Genomic DNA, 21,923 nt, shown 5'->3' on the forward strand with positions numbered 1-21,923 from the left:
CCAGACACCACAACTATGACAGTTCGCAGCGATCACAGATTATTGAATAAATATTAGGCGCCTAGTGCCAACTGCCAAATCTGTGATTAAGACCCGTCCTCACACTCGCGGAGTGCAGGCGAGCAGTGGCGAGCGTGATAAAAATCTTGCACACTCGCTTCGCCTAGTCATCCCTTGCAATAGAGCGCCTAGGAGCTTGGTTCCGCCAATGGAGGATAGGAGGTGAACCGAGATAAAAGCGCAGCATTGTTTTTTCCGGACGAGCTCGCCTTGAGCTTAGTGACAAAAGGCCATTAACTGTGGCAAAAGACAGCCTTTTTAAGAAATAAAATGTCTGCCTATTTCCATATTTACTTACCTACCAAAAAATAATGTTATTATGCTGTACTTTTTAAAGTGGTACGTAGGGAATACATTTTAAAATAAAACGGCAGTAAAATAGTTTTAAGAACATAATTACAAGTTCAATAACTTATAACCCTAGTTGACAACATTCATATCTCGCAGCCCTAATGATTTTAATTAAGAATAAGATGGAAACGTTTATTAAAAACCTTAACAGAAATAGTGTCGATGAGCACTGTCGACAAAAAACAAGGCACAACCCTATCGTAGAACTCTCATAGGCACTTCATATCGTCACAATTTTTATGGTAAAGCCTGTCCAGCGTACTATAGCATATTAAAGGTCAGTGAATGAACGGCACCGATTAATCTATATAATAGTATTATCTTTTTAATTACGTTGGAATAAAATTTTAGGGCAGTCAGATCTTTCACGGAACGAAAAAGGGTGCTAAAGGTAACCGAACTACGAAACCAATGAATGACCCCCCCGCCCGGTGTCGTCTTGCCTCTTCTCATGGCGATCTTTCATTCTCGCCCCTCTCTCCGGTGACGCCGTAGCTATCGGCTAGTGTCCATCCCAAAAAAAAAAGTATTTAGTTAGAGATAATTTAAAATAATTTGATGACTGATTTTCTCATTAAGGGTACGTACATTGAATTCATTGACTTGCTAAAAATATTATAGAGAAGCCAATGATTGTCGAATAACCAAACCCAATGGCTAATCCTAATAAAAGCAGCGAGTTATCCTTATTTACAAATAATTTAACTGAAGATTAAATGAAGTGAAATGAAGTGGCCCCTGATATGTCTAGGTAAACTGTAGATACCTTACATGTCCTCCCGGTTATTAGTTATTTTCAATGTTTATTTGATTAAAGGTTTCAAATGATAGGTGATTTCAGCTCCTTTAGAAGATTCTTAATTTGCATCGCTGCTATCTGTGATATTAATATTAAAAACCTGAACAGTTAGTTCGTATGTCCATGATTAAACAGTCACGTCAGAATTTTTTTTTTGCATTAGTTGGTCATTTAGTGTGGTCGGGCCTAACTGTATAGCATTATAGCATTGTTTAGCATTAGTTAACGAGAGTAAAAGGTCGCAGATGCAATCACGAATATATCAATATATATGTAATATGCCACTAAAGTAAAATTCAAACGAAAACAAAATAAGAAGTAATAGATTTTTTATACAAAATAATACGAGTAGGATCAAGTTGACCTACTTATACTTAGTTTCGAAACAAACTCGGCATCGTTGTTTTGCTTCGAGGTACAGAATGTTATGTGTTAAAGTTATGTTCTCGTTAGGGGAAAACTGATTTCAGATGATTCAATTGTCCAACCGCCCTACAATATTCAAATAGGAAATATAATTTTACAGGCCGCTTGTTCCGCGCTATTTCAAGAAATGCAGGCTAAAGATGTTAAGATAATTTTTCTTTATTTCGTGCGTTTTCTATTCTGTTACACCTGTCAACGATGGACGAAATTAACACAATGAGCACCATTAGTGTGTAATATATTTATGTATGCCGCATCCTAATTAAGTTGCCAAGGTATTGTAGCGCGTCGTGAATGTTTTCTGAGACAGGCATCTTTGTTTCTTCGCAATACTCAATTGAATAGCGAATTTCTGGAACAGATTTCGTCACCCGCAGGACGGTCTTTCTGAAGTGAAGAACTTTCTGGTCACGCCGTGTCCAACGTGACGCAAATAAAAAGTTTAGAACTTATAGGGCTTTCTGAAAGTGCGTCACTGCACGGTCCTCCTTTATTGCCAGCCGGTTTTAGCTACCTTTTCTTTTTTCCGCTCTCAGAAAGACCTACGAGTATGTTAAACAGTGGAAGCTTGTGGGCTGATGATGATGTTGATGAAGCTATAAGACTTTGATATTTCTTTTATTTTTACTATAAGCTATATTATATGCTAGATTTATATCTGTTTATAGGATCTAGATCTATTTCTGAGGAGCTTTAATCACCCACTATTTAAAACTTTCAATCACATAAACATTACCAATCTCAAATGACCAGCCCGCGAACCTATTCTCTTTTTTTTTTTTTTATACTTTTGATTCCCTTTACCTAACACAAAAAGTGTGCCATAACAGCACTACATATTGGTCGATAGCGCTGGGTAAGCAAAGGTGATCCAAGTCAGTAAATGGAATGGGCGCGTCTTTGGAAATTTGAAATATAATTTGATATAAATCAGTCTTAGCTCCTTCCACTAACAAAGAATAGTAATCGTTAAAGGAAATATTGAAATCGGATTGTTAGTTGATTCTTGTCGTAAAGATTAACAAAGAACATTTATAACTTTATTTATTTAGTCCTAGCAGTAAAGTCCTCATAAATTTGACAATATTTTATGTATTCAGTATCGTTAAGCCTTATGTGAGCGGTTTGCAGCTATCCGCTCAGGAGTTCTTTCCTCTATCTCCAATCATATTCATCAGATCTAAACGAAATATGGGCAAAAATAAACTGATACTATAACCTATCCAATACAAAAATAATTATTGAAATAGGTTCGGACGGTGATAAATCGTCAAACACTTTCAACCCCTCTCCCAAAGAAACTGAGCTGAGTTTCGGATAAAAAGTAACCTATGTGTAGAATTAACCTACCACGTAGAATAAACTAAACTCGTGGAAAGTTTCATCTGAATTTATTCGGTAGTTTCAACGTTATGCGCGGCCTAGACACAGACTTACAGAAACAAATGAAACAAATGTCAGTTTTGGGTTCAGTACCTGTTATATAGTGCCCTACAAAAAAAAATATATCTTTATTGTACAGAATTCAATCCGTAACAGTATTTTTATAAGTATAGATAAATTATAACGTGGTTGTGAAATAATAATTGATATATTTTTGCGCTTGACAGTCCACAATATGCGTAGAATTCGCCTCCAGCACCACATTTCAAATACATAAATTCGCTGACATTCTCTGGCGCGATTAGTCCACGTTGCTTTTCCCTTAGATTTGTGCATGTACCAGTCGTAGTTTCGTTCTATTGGCGATGCTTCGATTCTTCTAGATATTTGTTAACCTTAGTATCGTATCCTTAGCTATCGCTATTCTTCATTTTATTTCGGAAACTCATAAACCATCACTAGAGATTAAGGAACCCAGGTATCTTATGCCTATATCCTGAATGCTGCAAATATTGGAAAGCTCTCTCGAATGGTCTGCCACCAAGAACTTGATTTTGCTTCGGTTTATAGAAAGTCCTAGATCGTTGCTTTCAGATTCTAGTTTTGGAGCAAATTACTCATATCTTCTAGGAGTACAGTATCGTCCAATCCCACAATATTGTTAATGTGTTTCCCCCCGATCTGAAACCCTTTATCTCAATATTCCATGCCTTCTTTTTATAATTTGATCCCTGTATATGTTAAACAGCATAGGTGATAATAAGCAACCTTGGCGCACGCCTTTTGTGGTCTTTAATACAAAGTGCACAAAGTCGAATGCTTTACTATAGTCAATAAAACACAGTAATACAGTAAAGTTAAACTTACGACCCTTGTCAATGATTTGTCTTATATAAAGGATCTGTTCTCTTGTACTTTGCCTTTCACGAACCCAGCCTGTTCTTCGGGGACATGGCTAACAAAATTTTTATTCATGCTATTTCAATTGTACATTTATGGCTATTGAAAGTTTCGTTAAACACTTTTCACAATATAGCTTAGTCATAAAAGACAGGTAAATATTTACTACAACCACACTGACTGTTTTCTCAATGACATTATCTTGTCACATTTTTATGTAATTTTTTTTGATTCCATAAAGCATTTATGACGGAGCTATCAAATAATCGATTTGTTGACTAGCCCAACTAATTTACCTATTGTAATAATAATTCATAATCCATATTAATTAATAATAGGTTTATTCTATTAAAATTTTACATTGGAATTAATATTAAATATGGCGTTGACATATAATTATTTCTTCACTTTCTCATTTATTACAAATGAGTTTCTATATCACTACATTCTTCCCTGCTTAGTAATTAAGATTTAAATCTTTGAAATGTTGTGGAATTGTATGCAATCTCTTCGATCTTCTTAATTGGCTTTCTGGTGTCATGAATACTTCAGCTTGAACTATATCTCCATCATTTCTTTCATCCTCAATTTGAACCTCCTTCACATTTACATTATTATCACCATTATCATTTTAATCATCATCATCATCATCAGAGAGTACTTCACCATATCCCTGTTGAGGTTTTGGTGCTAGATACCTGTTGGAAATTGTTGTCTCACGTCCATCTGGGAGACGAACGTAGGAATAATCGCTGTTTGCTTCAAGCAGCGTGACTTCTTCTGGTTGGTATTTATTACCACGATTGAATTTCTTCATTAATATCTTTGTTCCTGGCTTGTTTAACCAAGTTGGTAATGAAACACCATTTGATGAACGCCTTTTACAAAGAAAGATTCTTTCATGTGGGGTACTGTGTGTACATCAGTACACAAGAGTGATCTTATAGAATGTAACGCTGAGACAAGACTTTTTCCCAATTTTCAATGGAATCATTTTTGTCCCCAGTGCTAACTGTATTGCCTTCCACAGAGTAGAGTTTAGCCTTACTACTTGACCGTTTTCTTGTGGATTGTACGGTGTAGTTCGACTTGTTGCAATTCCTCGAGCATTTAAAAATCGTCAAAACTTCACTTCTTCAAACATAAATGAAGTTCATCGATCAGAGTGGATGTAATGAGGCATACCGAATGTCATAAGTATACTATTAAGATTTTTAATTACTGTTTTGGCACTAATATCTGAACATGGAAAAGCAGAAGGAAAACGTGAATACTCGTCAATAATTGTAAGATTATATTTGTTTTGAGTATTTGATGGAATGGGGCACTTAAAATCAACACTCAACCTTTCAAATGGGGCTAATTTTGGCTTTTCCATAGAGTGTAATCATTGTACGAATGTCATCTATAGAGTATCTTATCCTATCTAATATCAAATCCAGTGATACATTCTTGTCACTCCAGGGTGACACAGAGATTCATGAAGTGGTACTAAGTTTGAATTCTTAGAATCAATATAAGCACAAACTCTAGACAAAGCATCAGCTGCATAATTTTCTTTACCCGGTCTATAAATTATTACATATTTAGATGCAGCTAATTCCAAGCGCCACCTTTGTATCTTTTCATTATTTATCTTACAAACACAAATGAAACAGACCTTTGATCGGTAATCAAGTTGAATTTTCTTCCTATTAGGAAATGTCGCCATTTTCTGAGTGATTCAACAATTTCATAGGCTTCTTTTTCTATAGCAGAATGATTTACTTCGCTATGGTTAAGCGTTCTCGAGAAAAATAATAATAATAATAATATAATAATAATTTATTTATTTCATATATAAAAATGCTACTGGTCTAGAATCTTGTGATAATGTAGCTGCTATAAAATGCTCCGAAGCCTTCGTCTCACAGTGAACGGAACATTGTCTTAAATTGCGTGTACCATTGATTTCAAAATATCATATTTAAGGTCCTGAAATGATTTAACTAACTCGTTAGATAGTGGAAAAGATTCAACTTTTGAAAGATTGTAATTTTTTTCTGAAAACTTAGGAATCTATTTAGCATAGTGAGCAAACATCCCCAATATTCGTTTTAATGATTGCTTATTATTATTATATTTGGGGGAGGCAAGTTTATAAGAGGTTGCAATCTTTCATTATCTGGTTTTATAGATCACGAATTGTGTATCCTAAGATATTAATAGATTTTTGAGAAAGTTTACATTTATCTTTATTTAATGTTAGACCAAATTTTTCAACAGCTTTCATGAATTTTTCCAGCTTTTTATCATGTTGTTCAATCGTATGACCACAAACAGTGATATCGTCGTGATAAGCAAAAGTTCCTTCCAGTTTTTTCTGTCTTATAATCCAATCAATTGTTCTTTGGAAACTTGATACTCCATTAGTTACACCAAATGGAATTATTTTAAACTGATACAGATTTCCTACGGCATCAAAAGCAGTATATTGTTTTTCATTTTGCAAAATGGGTACCTGATGGTATGCACTTTTTAAATCAATAGTGCTAAAAATATTATTTTCAGATATTTTAGCTACCAATTCTTCTATGTTGGGTAGAGGATAAGCATCTAACTCCGTATATTTATTAATAGTCTGAGAATAATCCATAACTAAACGTTTTCTATGATTTGCCGTATTAGATATAAGAGCCTGTGCTCGCCATGGTGACTCACTCTCTTCTATTAGTCCGTTGGCTAACAGATGTGATACTTCATTTTCAATAAACGATTTATCAGCTTCTGAATATCTCTGAGATTTAATAGCAATAGGCATACAGTCTTGAGTGATATTTGAAAATAATGATACGGCAGGTACTGTTGCTTCAGTTACGCCACAAACTTTGAAGGACTTTTTTATCCACCAAATGAAAATTCTATCACCGAGTGATTTTCAAAACGTCATGGCCGATGACTAAATCAGCACACAAATTTTTAACAGCTAATAAACGAATATTTTCATGTTTTCCTATTTTTATAGTTTCATATGCTTGTCCTTCTACTGGAGAAGTATAGTTTAATGAAGCCATAGATATTGTTTGATTACAAGATGTTACTTTAATTTTACAAGACTGCAAAAGAATCGTTAATAAAGTTAACAGAACTTCCAGTGTCTAACAGTGCTTCCGCTGTTATGCCGTTAACGAGAGCTTTTACTGTTGCTTTTTTTAAGGAATGTGGTGATGCTGCAGTAATTTCAACATTTTTTGTATCTTCAGTAATTATGGCATTCATCGTAATATTTTTATTTCTGCACACAAGCGTTGACGAATTTTATCGGAAGATATCCCTTATTTAAAGGCGTTACGAATAGTATAGTTTCTATTGGTATCACGGTCGACGGTATATTCACAATCTTTTGATAAGAACTTCAATGCTTGCATGTATGTATCAATACTCTCATTTGAACTTTGCTTTCGAATAGCGAGAATATGTCTAGCTAAAATAATATAAGTGGGCTTATATGTATAGTGGGCTAAAAGTCTTCTTCCAATGCTCCCATTCTCTAGATGAATTGAGTGCCGAGGTCTTAAGTATTTATCCATTGTTTTAATAGGATAAATTGTAATAATAATTCATAATCCTATAAAAATAGGTTTATTCTATTAAAATTTTACACTGGAATTAATATTAAATATGACGTTGACATATAATTATTTCTTCACTTTCTTATTTATTACAAATGAGTTTCTATATCACTACTATATGATACTATCATCATCAATTAAAAAAGTGTAAAACGTTGGGAATTTTCTTTATCTATCGAATTACACTTGTTCCTCGACTCCCCTTTTTTCATTACGGTTCCTATTTACAAAGTCACACCCATGGGACAGCGTGACTCGATGGGAAAATTATCCCAACACAGTATGACACGATTGAGTGTGACTGAGAATTCACCGATGAAAAACGCAAGCAACCCAAGACCGTGAATCTTTCCAATAGATCTATGCTGTACTGTACACGTCAAAAGAATATTGAAAAATGACTTTACGTTACACTAAAACACAAAGCCCAAACAATGCTATTTCAGGTGAGACGTTTCGTCATTGTGATAAAATGAATTGTTATGTTGAACATTATTAAATTTCAGTAGATAGACAAAATGTAGACAACTTTGGATATTCTGTGCTATGCTAATGTCACAAATGTCAACATAAAATTGAAAATCCAGTGTCGAGACTACAGTCAAATCGTTAGTTTTCCGGGATAGATAATTTTTGCGATACGAATAAAAGAAACCGCAAAATTTTTAAAATAATGTGCTCTTCTTAGACTTGAACCTGGTGATTGTGATGACATTAGTGGAACAGGACTTTTCAATGAAAATAGTGCAACCATGTTTAAGTACTAGGTACTATTGAGTATTGATATTTTCCTCCCCTTGCTTCAGTGAAGGCATACGGTCTCCAGTGTTAGTGCAGAAAACACCGAAAAATTGTAAGTTTTAAGCAAAGTTTATCTTTACCTATACTTGGCTTTGTATTCTTTCACATTTCACATTATAAAACAAGATAAATCAAGCAAAATTGAGTGGAACAAATATTCTGCACATACATAAGTATGTAGCCAGGACCCCACCCATTATCTTGTTCTCTTAAAATCTGTTGTGAAGAAACAAATGGTATTTAATAAAATATTGATTTGAAAGTGCAATTAACAGCAAAACATCCAAATTAAAGAAGGAAAAGCCCAGCTTAGCTGTTTTCTAAATTGGTCTTACTTTGTCAAAGTTATTGATTTTTTGGGTGTACATTGAACCTTGACATTTTGATGACCTATTTGGTTCTTTTCAAATTATCCCAGAGGTTAATCTTGGAGTTGCTTCCCAATTGGTTAAATTTATTGGTTTTTTTGCATTTCCAATCCAATTGTGGATTTTTGAAACCCTTTGATCCTTTCATCTTAGGTATTGATTTGGGGTGTGGCAGCCATTTTCTATGAATCTTTGTGTCCTATATAAGGCAAGAGGTACTTTACTGAACACCAACTGATAATTTTATAACAGTTTGTTGCTTGTGTAAGGCACTGTGAATCCAGCAGACCCAGATTTACTAAATAAGGATTCATCACTTTTCCCTAAGCTCTAAAATCTTAATCATTGTCATAAGGTAGCAAGTTTTTGAGTTTTTGTACAATATATTTCAGAGAGTGTGATCTTGAGTTATAAAATTTTGTTCCCTCTTCACAATATCACTATCACACTGTAAGTACCAGCCTGGTTTTCATTCCTATGTTCTGAAAGCCCTAAAATCTTGCATAGAGTGTTTGGTATCTTTGCCTGTACATATGGTTTTAGTTTGAACATACATATATCCAAATTTCTGTACGTAGCTATTAAAATATTTTTGGTATAAAGATTCTTTATCCTTGATGATGTGGCCATAGTATAGTCTCTTGCAGTTGCTGTATAGTATACCTGTATGGTATTTCTGTATTTTCTTTATGTTTTCAAAATGTTTTGTACCAATTTCTTTATTACAGATTAGAAGAGACAATTTTGTTAACCTCTACACTTAATAAAACTTCATTTTGTTATTTAGTGGAGTGAATCCCAGGTTAACAGGAGTATGCTAACTTTCCTCACTTTATCTTTTTTGTGCCTTTACTTAACAAGTTCCTAGTCCTAGTTCCTAGGAGAAACTCAATATATTTTACCTCTGTGAACTGGAAAAAAACTGCTATGGCAAAAAATTATCAAGCAATGATAGCCCACTGTACAACTTCTAATTCACTTTTCGTGTTTGAATCCCAGCACATATATTTTTAAGTTACGAGTATTTTAAGCTTCACTTGCTTCAATGCTGAAGGCAAACACCTTAAGGAAACATGCATTGTGGAGAGTTCTCCACAATGTTCTCAAGTGGACTCCACATCCCTCTCCACAATGTTCTCAAGTGGACTCCACATCCACCAATCCATACTGAGCCAGTTTGGTGCATTACAGCCTTAACCCCTTCTTATTGTGGGAGGACACCCTTGCCCTGCAGTGGGCCGGTAGTGGGTTGATTTTGGGTTAATTTCTGTTTTTTGGGTGTGGTCTGCGAGTTTATTCTCATCACACCATCTCTCAATGAGGCACAATGCACCTTCTATGATTTTGCATTGAGTGTTTACAAATTTGCATCTGATGACATCTTTGTAGCCTATTCAATTCAGTTCTCAATCTATTCCTGGGCCTGTCTCCACATTTTGTTGGCCAGAAACAATCATTATGGACTATTGTGTACAATGCCTCCCCATGAGTGTAGGATTGAGTGACATTGACTGTGGCGCTAATCCCAGTGCTTTGATTTTCAAATATTACTTTGTCATAGAGCCTTTGATAAAACATTAAGTACATTTGGTGATACAACTTTTAAATGTCAAAAATGTAGAATGTGATGTGTGGTTTCTTTTAATTGAGATGTTCTGCAGATTTGTAGATGAGGGAAGGAGGAAAATCTCTCTTCAGTGCAGGTTCTTGCAATAATCTCTAAATCTTAAAACAGGATGATTTTTTTAACAAAAAATTCATGCCTTATTTGTTGTATAACTTGACACTGATAAAAATCAATAATTTCTACACTGATGATGGAACTACTACAAACCAATAACACCTGTAGATTACCATACCTTCACTCTGATATGCATCAAATCTTTTTATAAACCAACCACCTGTTTCAAACAAATGCTCTATATGATTCTTTAAATATATTAGGGATGTTCACTTCATTTTATTGACAAAAATTCAGACATACCATATATTTTTTTAGATATCATGATTTGTTGTTTTCATTGTTATACAAGTTTTGTTAATTGTTTGTCCATTAATTATTTAAGCATATTAGTGGTGAGGAAGCAAAAATTTGGTAAATATTGTGAAAACATTTGAATTTAGTGCATGTTATCCAGTAACAGATATTATATGAGGCAGTTAATTGACCACTGCAAAATCTTTCGTTTTTTTATATTTATGGTTTAAATATGACTATATCAGTGTATTTAATATTTAAATTATGTAAAGTAAACCAGTGTATCAGCCTTATAAATTTAGTAGGTATGTATACAGGCAGAAAGCTTACTTGGAAGAAAAATGATCAACTAAACAGATGATGAGCTATACTATAGAAATGGTCGATTTGTTTGGCTTGGATGAAAATTTTGATGACACTTATATGACAAATGTCTGTGGACTTGAGCAGAAGAAAGACTATCAAACCGACATAAAACCAAATTAAACATACAAAAGCCAACTACATATAGGTGTTAGCAAATGGTGACTTTAATATAAAATATTTATGAATAACAAAATTACTTCCAAATAATAATCCAATTCACCAAGGTTTCTGAAATAATTAAGAACCAAAATTATCTTAAGATCAGAAGAGTTGAAGTCACAGTCAATTTACTAGTCTCTACTACAGCAAAACAGACTTGATAGCCACCCACATAACCTGGAGGTGCAAATGATCACACCTGAAGTGGTTCATACATTATAATGATGGCATATAATACTGATTCAGCAAATTTGATCATAATGTTTGACAATCATTAGTCTAAATTCCATAAAGGCCTATTCACTTTATGGCTATGATTAACTTACAAAACATCAGCATAGTAACAACGTCAAAGAATAAAAACTAGTGATGTTATATTTGTTGAAAGTGATATTACTGAGGTCAACTAAATTGCTGCAGGGAATTATGTGCATTTAGAATATTTTTTCCTTATATGCACAAACCAGCGGGATATGTTACTGCTATATTAGCAGCTTACTGTGTCTAGACTCTGAATCGGTCATCTTCTGATACTGAAAGTTGTACTAACTGTACAAAAAATACAAGATCAAGTGGTACATCAATTTCACAGTTTACTCAGTCGAAGCTTACCATCGAGTCAGAGTCAGCACTTTTACCTACTTACTGATGTGAATGACCTGAACTTCCTAAACTTACAAGAGCAAAGATTGCAATGTAAGATCTTGATAAAGCATATATATGGGAGAAAGTTAATTAACAGTGGTGCCAAAATGTTCATGAATGGGACATTTTTAACTCTGCATTTGTTAATACATGCTTCTCTAATGTTATTTTCTTTTTGTTTGCCAAGCTATCCTTACTTATTGGAGCCTAAGACTAGTCTGGTATAATCCTGACAGAATTACTAGGCAAAATAAAACGAATCACAGGTTATGCTGCAATGGCTAGAAACATGAATCGATTTCCTAGAAATTACAAAAGAATTAGAAGCTGTTTTGAAAACTGGAACTTAAATCTGCAACTTGTACAGGCTTTCTTAAGATTTATACATCACTAAGCTAGAACTCAACTGGAATCTTAATGGAGCATCCTGAGAGATTGAAATCATTACTATCTATATAAAATACTAAATACAAAATTAGGGAAATGCATCTGATAAAACTTAACAAGGAAACACATAATATGTACTTACTCAATAGTGAAGAATGCCCTTGGCCAGTGATGCTAAATATCATTTAATGGACAATGAGGATCTATCCGGTGTTTGTGAACTTTTAACATGTCAAGTTCACAGGAAAGTTGACATTTAAAAATTAATAAAGGGGCTTCTGCAATTATTTTATGCTAACTAAAAAAAAAAGGAAATAGTATAGGTTGCATGATGCGTACATTACATGAGAATTACACGGTACTGAGATGATGATGATGATGATGGCGATAACCATATTCGTAAACTTAAAACTAAAGCTACGAGGGTTCCAAACGAGTCCTGGTCTATGAAGAAGCCCACAACGAACTTAGACCGATGTTTTTTTTTTGTTATCACCATCTTACATTATCATTTAAATTATTAGTAATACTGTACTGTGTTAACCAGCCACAAACATTTACTTAAAATTATAAATATAAAAATCAAATGATTTATATTTGATTGCCGCTGTTGATGAGGATTAGGATCAGGATTAAAGAATGTTGCTAATAGAATAGAAAGGTTTTAGCTCAAATAAAAGAAGACAGCAAAAAATATAGAAATGTTTAAAACTAACCCAATCAGTAGATTTGAACCGGTCAAGGTGTTGAGCAGGGTTGCCTGTCTAGTCACTAAGTGTAAAACTGGTAGAGTTTTATTGCATTCTTGAACCAATCGTCTAAATACAATACAGCCTAACTCTGATAGTAAAGAAACAATATAATACAGAACATAATAATTAATTGATTTTATTATCAGAACATTTAAGGAAGTTGATCAGAACAGAATAGATAATAATCCTTTTATTGAATAACCACATACTGAAGAATGATAGAGATATTAGGCAAGCCTATTGGAGAAAGCTGCGTGAAATCAATGGAAACGTTCAATCATTCTTTATTTTTTATCAGTTTAAATCTTTAAACTATCGAAATAAAGTTATCCTGTTAAAATTTAAGTGTATATATTATAATAGTACATTGTATTATTTAAACATATTTAGGGTAATACTTACAGATATATTCAAAGCATGTGATGTATTGAAATTGTATCATTATTTCATGGAAATCTGTGCTAATGTGCTGTAAACTTTCAGGTACTTCTAATTGCAGTGATGTAATCTGAAGAATGTTTTAACATTATCCAAGTTGTGTTTTTTCACTGAAGGATGAATTTGTTAAACGCTGAATCATACATTACACCTATACTGCTTAGCTATGTGGATAAATATGTACGAGATTTCAAACCAGCTGACGCCCAGGTAAGTTTAATCTACTTATTTATAATTATAAAGACAATATTGTATTATGTGGTCTGTAATACGTAAATTCGTAGATCCAAATATGGCGGTTACGTAACTGCCATACCGACGCTTAACTGTCTTAAATCATACATTCCAAAATATTGCTATCCCTCTCTTTATCTCCAAAGTTTACAAATGTATTTTAAAACACTTCTGAAATTAGCACAGCTTGTTAAAAATCAGCAATAACTAACGTGCGGTGGGTTGGTTTAGGAGAAAAGAAAAATTATGGAGAGTCCAAAGGAACAAGCGGCGGTTTTTGTAATATCGGCAAATAGGAACCGTGTTTCCAATGAGGCGATTAATGACCGTGTTTACAACGCGGGGTTCGCCACTCAAATCGGGCGGGTTGGCTGTCCGCTGTTGCGAGTGTACTTGGAGGCTTGCTCGCTACCAATACCCTCATTTATCGCTTCGGTACGGAAATATTTAAATTATTTCCTTTGTATATGAATTTCCAGTCCGGATTTTAATAGGTGTTCTTTTTGTGTTACGAAGTTCACAGGATCATCTAGTCCTACTATCCTACTAATATTATACATTTGAAAGTAAAGTAAATATTAGTAGGATAGTAGATAGTGGATAGTAGATGTTTGTAACTCAATCACACAAAAACAGCTAAACGGTTTTATATTAAATTTGGAATGCATGTAACCTTTGACATGGAAAAGAACATAGGCTACCTTTTATCCCGACTCCTTAAGTAGTTCCCGAGGGAAAATTCAAAAATTGTTTACGAGCTTAGTCGTGTGCAGACAGGCTTGAAATTCGGTATGCATGTCACCTATGCTATGGAAAAGGACGTGTACTTTCTATTCTGATCTCTAATAGTTCCCGTGGTAAGATTAAAAATTGTTAATGAGCGCGTCGCGGGGATAAAAACCTTAATCCACGCGAACGAAGTCGCGGGAATCAGCTTGTCCTATTATAAATGCGAAAGTAGGTATGTATGTTTGTTTCTGTCGTTCACGTCTTACGCAAACAATCAACGTAACTCTGATAGTATAGAAGTACGGTGAGTGACATAGGATACTGATTATCCCGAAAAAAAAAAAACAGTTCCCACGGGATTTGTTGAAAACCGTAATATACGCGGACGAAGTACTCGGGAAACATCTAGTATTTAATATTTTATAAACATACATGACACTAAGAAATAATATATTTTTGGATTAGAATGAAAAAATGGATTTACCTCTACGTAGTTTACAAACAAATGGTTTTTTTTTCAAGGTACAGTTCTGTTCTCGTTGCGGGGTAGAATGCTTCCAGATGATTCACTTTCCAATGTACAATAATATTCAAATAGTTAACATCATCATAGAGGTTTGAATATCGGCCGCTTATTCCGCGCCGTCATTTCGTGCGTGTTGCCAATGCGGTGACACCTGACTACATCATATTGATCTATTACCGGCTCACTACAGGGCACGGGTCTCCTCCCACAGTGAGAAGGGTTTAAGGCTGGCCACGCTGGCCCAGGGACCACGCTGGCTGGTTTGGTGAACTTCACATACCTTTGAGAACATTATGTAGAACTCTCAGGCATGCAAGTTTCCTCACGATGTTTTGCTCCACCGCCAAAGCAAGTGATATATTTAATTACTTATAATGCACATAACTTAGAAAACGGGCACCCGAAACTGAAGTCGAGTTCTTACCCACAGCGCTTTCACCGCTACTACAGCTCCTAACCACTTCGCTATCACTGCTTCTACCAACGTTGGACGAAATTAAGAGATATATTGATTCACGTATCCTAATTAAGTTGCCAAGGTTTATAGCCCGTCGGTCACGTTTTCAGAAGCAGGCGTCTCTGTTTTTTCGCAATACGCAATTTAATAGCGAAATTCTTTGATAGATCGTCACTCGTAGAACGGACGTGACGCAATTTAAAAGTTTAAAGCTTTAAGGGTTTTCCGAAAGCGCGGTCACACGGTCCCCCACGGCTGATGGTGATGAAGATAATTCAAGACTTTTTAATATTATTTTACTTTAATTTTATATGAAGCTATTTTGTATACTTGTAACCGATGGCCGTGTGGCGCAGTAGGTAGCGACCCTGCTTGCTGAGTCCAAGGCCTTGGGTTCGTTTCCCACAACTGGAAAATGTTTGTGTGATGAAAAGGCCTCTCCGGCGCAGCGGTGAGCGATGTAGATTTAATTTGGAGGTCCCGGGTTCAGTTCCCGGTCGGGAAAATTTGGGAATTTATAATTTCTGAATTTTCTGGTAGGATTCGGCCGTGACTAGTTACCACCCTAATGACAGCGACGCGCTAAGCTATTTACGTTCCGGTAGGATGTCTCTGAGAAACTGATTAGGCGTTGGATCTAACAGGTTAGACTGCTATAATCTTAGAATTCACCATCACTTGCCAGCACGTGAGATTGCAGTCAAGGTCTAACTTGTAGTGGTGATAAAAAAAATACTATATATATTGTTAAAGCTCATTATATTGTTAAAGCTCACCCATTGGAAGCTCTGACGTCTTCTCTCCTATGGCAGATGAGACCTGTGCAGTGGTACATTGCTCAGCTGAGAATGCTGATGATATAGGGTCGTCTTCGAATTTACTGCCATCATGCTAATGAGCTGCCATATGACAGGTGTCTGGCGCAGTGGGCAGCGACCCTGCTTTCTGTGTCCAAAGCTGTGGGTTCGATTCCCGCAACTGGAAAATGGTTGTGTGATGAACATAAGTGTTTTTCAGTGTCTGGGTGTTTATCTGTATATTATAAGTATTTATGTATATTTTTTATTAAACTATTCATCAGTCATATGGCGGTGTGTGTATTGACTTACTATTGGAACGAAGTTCCTTATCGCGCGTTGTGAAAGGGGGCTAGACGGAAAAAATTCTAACGAAAAGTTGTCACGACACTTTTTGCTATAGTAAGCTATATTGTAAGCCGTGCGGCGTGCGCATGTTTCTCTGTCTGTCTCTCTCTCTCTCTCTTATAGAAAGCAAGCCAGTTCCCTGATAGCCACACTTACAATAAAAATACTCGTAGTATAGAAAGTTCAGTCAAAGTTAACGTTAAGTTTACTCCAAGACTTGTACAGTAAAATTTATATACAATTTGTGTTGAAATTGTATAGTAACTTAACGTTGGAAGATTTTTTAATGATAAATTACTGTAACTTTTACTGTAAATATCATAGAAAAATTAATATTACTTCAAGTTCTGATAATCTGCCATATCAATAAGTGTTTTGTCCAACTTCACTAAAAGTTCATATTAAGACTTGTACTACAAGATATTGAGAAAAGTTAAAGTAAATTTCCGGTACTAGATTGTGCATAAGTTGGATTGCATTTTAAAGTTAACGATTACGGTTGGATAGCTATCAGGGCTATTTTCGTTTTTTCTTTCTAAATAAAATAAAATTTTATTACAATTCCTTCACTAATTAATCGAAAGGAACTTCGTTCCAAGTTCCACAACTTAGGAACAACTTGCCTCAGTTTACTCACGTCATTCGAATGACGTCTGCAGACCATTGCTTTGTTTTCTAATAAATGTGAAAGTTTTTTTTAATAACTTGTAAACTTTCCCCCTAGCTAAAGTTATTTTTATATTTGCCTCATAGTTATTGCGTTTATTTGAGACAAGCTGTTGCCCGCGACGTCGTCCGCGTTTGCTTTTGATTTTAAAGCTTATTTTTAAGTTAGTGGGTTTTTTTGAAAGGTTACCTCTGGACTCAGTTATTTAGAAAACGGGTTGGTACATTATTTACTTTGTTTGAAATGTGCGGTGCTATTTTCATCAGTCTATATAGTGCAAGATCTATCAAAGGGATCCTGGAGTATTGAGGGAACTCTTCAAATATTATAGGGGCATTTATAGCGAACTCAGTATTTCTTAAAGTATCTTGAGCACTTGCTTTCGAAAAGTGAATCTGACGATGAAGATCACGGGTGGCCACTGAAATTACACAATAAAAAGTATTGCAAGTTTTCCGATTCGATGATTCGATGATGGTATATGTTTCGCAAGCAATTTATGCTGGTTACAATAGCTTCTGGTGGTGAAAAGCCGCAAGGACACCCCAGGCATAACCGGGTTTATGTGCATTTTTACACGCTTTATATTAGCTTCACTTGTATGTATGTTTGTAACCGACTTCTTTGGGCGCGATTTTGACCCACTTTAAACGGTCAGATTTCTTTCAAACTTTGTAGACATATCGAGGACCGATGAAAATACACTAATCTGAAAAGATTATCCCAATTTTCACTTTAAAAAATAAGATTTTTTACTAATTACTACAGCGCCATCTAGACCCAAATGTAAAAAACCTATGGCGTACGCGTACCTAACAAATTCCACAAAAAACATTAAGCTACTAGATAGTAGGGGGCGTTAGCTGTTACTTTTTAATGGCCTGTTTTAAATAATAATTAGAACTTGCATTTCGAGAGACGGGCACACTAAATCAAAAAAAAAATATTTTATCTATATTTTATCTCTTTAATGTTGGATGGGTTACCGATTAATTTTGCTCTAATAAAAATAATAGATCAAGAAAAACTAAACAAAATCGCTGTTTTGAATAAACTAAAAGAAAGAAATCAGTTTTGTTTTTTATACCAAGCGTGTTTTTTAGTTTGTTTGAACTATTTAATTTATCTGATGTTATTTTAATTAAATGCATTTAACATCACTTGCTTTCACGGTGTTCGTAGTTCTTCATAATGCTCTCAAAGGTGTTTGAAGTCCACCGATACGCAGTTGGCCAGCCTTGTGGACTACGGTCTAAACCCATCTCATTCTGAGAGGAGATCCGTGCCATGTAGTGGGCCACTAATGGGTTGGTGATGATACTGAATCAGGTCGTGTTATACTCTTATCTGTAGAATTCTTGCATTTGGCAATAACTTATAATGTTCTTCCCAGGTATCGCTATGGGCTGGCGGTGTCACACTCCACAACCTGGTGCTTAAAGCAGACGTCTTGCAAAAGGAGGTGGCCCTGCCATTTACACTGGTCTCCGGGCGAATCCACGAACTCCGTATACAAGTCCCGTGGACAAAAATTTTGTCCGAACCAATTGTTGTTACAATTAATACTATCGGTGAGTTTTAGTTATTAGTTTGACTATTTATTTAAAAGAGATTTACAACGATTCACGATTTGCTTCGTTCGTTATTTATTCTGTAGGAAATCAACGAATCAGGTGGATAACTGATTTGTTGATCACCTTCATGTTGATCGATTGTTGAGGTCTTTGGTGCGATGTATTATGGCCAACGCACACAAATCGCGCCCGGACAGAGCACTATCTATTTCATCATGATCATCAGCAGTTCAATTCCAGCAGACTACAGTTCGGCTGTACTCCACCACGCTGTTGTGTCTTGAACAGCACAACAGCGGACTTAACACACACTTGATAACTTTATGGAGAACTCTAAGGCATGCCCGTTTCTGCACTATGTTTTTCTTCACCGTTAAATCTAGATAGACGACATGTGTTGGCGCACCTTGGCTGTAATTCTTCACGTATGACGGCGTAACGCTGTAACGCCCCGCTGCCCCTTGAGTGTGTGCAACGACATCGCGTATTTTACGGAAGTGTCATCAATCATCTTCTTCTTCTATCCTATATCTTCTTCTATATATATATAATGAAAATGGTCTTCGTTAGAGGCTCAATCACGCCTAAACCACTGATCGTATCGACATGAAACTACCACCATTCGATGCGAAATTTTTCCTAGATGGTTTATGGCTATCTATTTTTTGAATTCCAACATTCCTTCATTTTTAAATTGCTGTTTTACTTTTATGAACATTTATCCCGCTAATAAAAACAAAAGATAAGCATTTTCTCTTGATTCTTTTGTTTTCATGGATTTCAACAGAGTGTATTAAACGGATTATGGTTTTTTACATTCAGCTAAGAATCTACTCACGGTAGTGGAGGACGGCTGGACCAATTGGGCTTTTTATCTTCAGAATTGTCAGGAGAAAGTTTTGTATGTAAGAAAATTTTAAAAAAGCCCGATAAAAAGTTAAAAATTTCGATGATAATCGAAGAATTCCCATCTATATAGTCACTCACCACGAAATCTCGGAAACCATAAGACTTAGAAACGTGAAACTTGGTAGGAATATTACTTTTGCTATATAGAGGTCAGCTATGAATAGATTTTAAGAAATTCATTCCCCAAAGGGGATTGCGGGGGCGTTAACAATGAACAATTCCCGTTTTTAAACTATAGCTCCTATAGACTTCAAATTTGGTAGGAATCTTCTGTAAGAGGTGTAGAAATAGGCTATGAACGAATTTTACGATAGCTCACCCCACAGGGGGTTGCGGGGGTGGGTATTAACAATTAATATTTTTAATTTTCCAGCTACAAGCTCCAAATTTTGTAGGAATTTTCTATAAGTGATGTAAAAATGATTTATGAACAAATTTTACGATATCCCACCCCAAAGAAGATTGCGGGGGCGTTAACAATGAAAATTTTCAATTTCCAAGCGATAGCTCCTATAGACTCCAAATTTAGTGAGAGTGTTCTATATGTAATATAAAAATGATCTTCGAGCGGATTTTACAATGAATCACCTCCAATAAGGTTCGCGGGGGTGGGTGTTAACAATAAAAAATTTCAATTTCGAAATATAGCTTCTAAAAATTCTAAATATGGTAGGAATCTTTTATGATTCACATAACGAACATCTCAAAATGGATTTCAATAAAGTCTACTTCCGACAGGAATTGCGGGGGTGGGTGTTAAAATCAAAAATTTTTATTTCTAACCTGTAACTTCTACAGACTCCAAAATTGGTGGGGATCTTCGTGTATGTAGGGATATTCGTGTATTTCCTTACAACAATCGTCTTTTTGGCAGCGGAGAAAAAGTCATTGAGAGGTTTCAAAAACTTAACTTTACATGTAGCTATCCAATCAACGGACTTTTGCAGACGACATAACCGACGAATTCTTTTATTGCGGGATCGCGGAAATGTAACAGATTAAAATGAATGCATTTTCCAAGCACATGAGATGTGGAAAAGAAATTTAGTTACTTATTCCAATAGAATTCATAAAAAACATGCACAATTAATTTTCTATAAAAAATTGATGTCACGGAGAAAATTTTAGTTAACAGAAAATTCGTCGCACTTGAACCTAGACAGATTTCAACTTCACATATGAGACTTAGACCAGGGTAGAAGCCTTTAAAAATAATGAAAAGTGAAAAAAAATTATAATAGAATGAAACCCATTAGAAAAGGAGGGAAATATGATAAAAATGAAAGGAAAAATAATTTACGGGCGATCTGAGGTTGGGAAGGGGATGGGGGTGAGTTTTTAAGGGTATAAAACGGTTTTTCTCGATTTCCGGCAAAACTAAAAGTCCTATCGAAAAAAGTCAAATGGAAAAGTTGTAGATAATAAAAAGATCTAAAACTTTTGTATTTACACTTTTTTCACATAACCTCAAAATTTATGTGAAAAATTCAAAAAACCAAGTTTTTGGTTTTTTATTTTTATCTTTTACAAAAATTTTTTTTTTTTAACGAAATTTTGTGAAAACTTACCTTTTTATGTCCCAAATACGCTGTAATTTATTTAATTAAAAATATTTATTTTTTCACCTTATTTTGAATTAATATCGAAAAAACACCCTAATTTTCAATCGAAAATTCACCCGTCAAAATATCAGCTTTTTTCAAAAAGTTGGTGTGGTTTCTGTTCGTTAAAATCTCTACTTTCCGATGGTGAAAAAAAAAAATATATGTTACTATGGTAAATCTTCTCAGAAAACGCAAAAATTAAAAAAAAACTTGAATTTGAAAAATTTTTTTTAATTATTATAAATAATTTTTAGCTATTTATTAAAATTTAGACTTTAATTACTCGAAAAACGTTAGATTACATGTGACGTTGATAACAAAAAAATTGCAAATAAAAATATACTACTATAATTAACAAACAAATAAGTTAATTAAATTAATATTTAATAAGACATCTACAATATTTGGAGAAAGTTGTCTAATTTTCTTTAAATTATATGCGTAGATGCTTATTTATAACTATTTTGAGATAAATTATATATATACCTGAGTAGATATACCTGAGTGACCTACGAAAAATTGTAGCCCATCAAAAGGTATTTCGTGGAGAAGTGGGGAAGGGGCTAGGCGGGTCTGGGTCTTACTACATACATACCTACTATTATATACTATATATTTCGTAGCAGCTGTTACAGCCGCTAGCCTAACCAGTAT

General features: G+C 34.7%; 1 protein-coding gene across 1 annotated transcript in view; it reads left to right on the plus strand.

Moving 5' to 3' along the window:
* The first annotated feature begins 8,166 nt into the window (after positions 1–8,166).
* The window catches only part of LOC120635992, a 107,910-nt gene continuing 94,153 nt past the window's right edge, over positions 8,167–21,923 (plus strand). Inside the window, exons 1-3 of the mRNA XM_039907213.1 lie at positions 8,167–8,383; positions 13,470–13,634; positions 18,576–18,753. Of these exons, the coding sequence (XP_039763147.1) occupies positions 13,542–13,634; positions 18,576–18,753 (271 nt within the window). The 5' untranslated portion in view covers positions 8,167–8,383; positions 13,470–13,541. The remainder of the gene's footprint in view (positions 8,384–13,469; positions 13,635–18,575; positions 18,754–21,923) is intronic.

The sequence above is a fragment of the Pararge aegeria genome, chromosome Z, assembly GCF_905163445.1.
Source record: "Pararge aegeria chromosome Z, ilParAegt1.1, whole genome shotgun sequence".
Lineage (NCBI taxonomy): Eukaryota > Metazoa > Arthropoda > Insecta > Lepidoptera > Nymphalidae > Pararge > Pararge aegeria.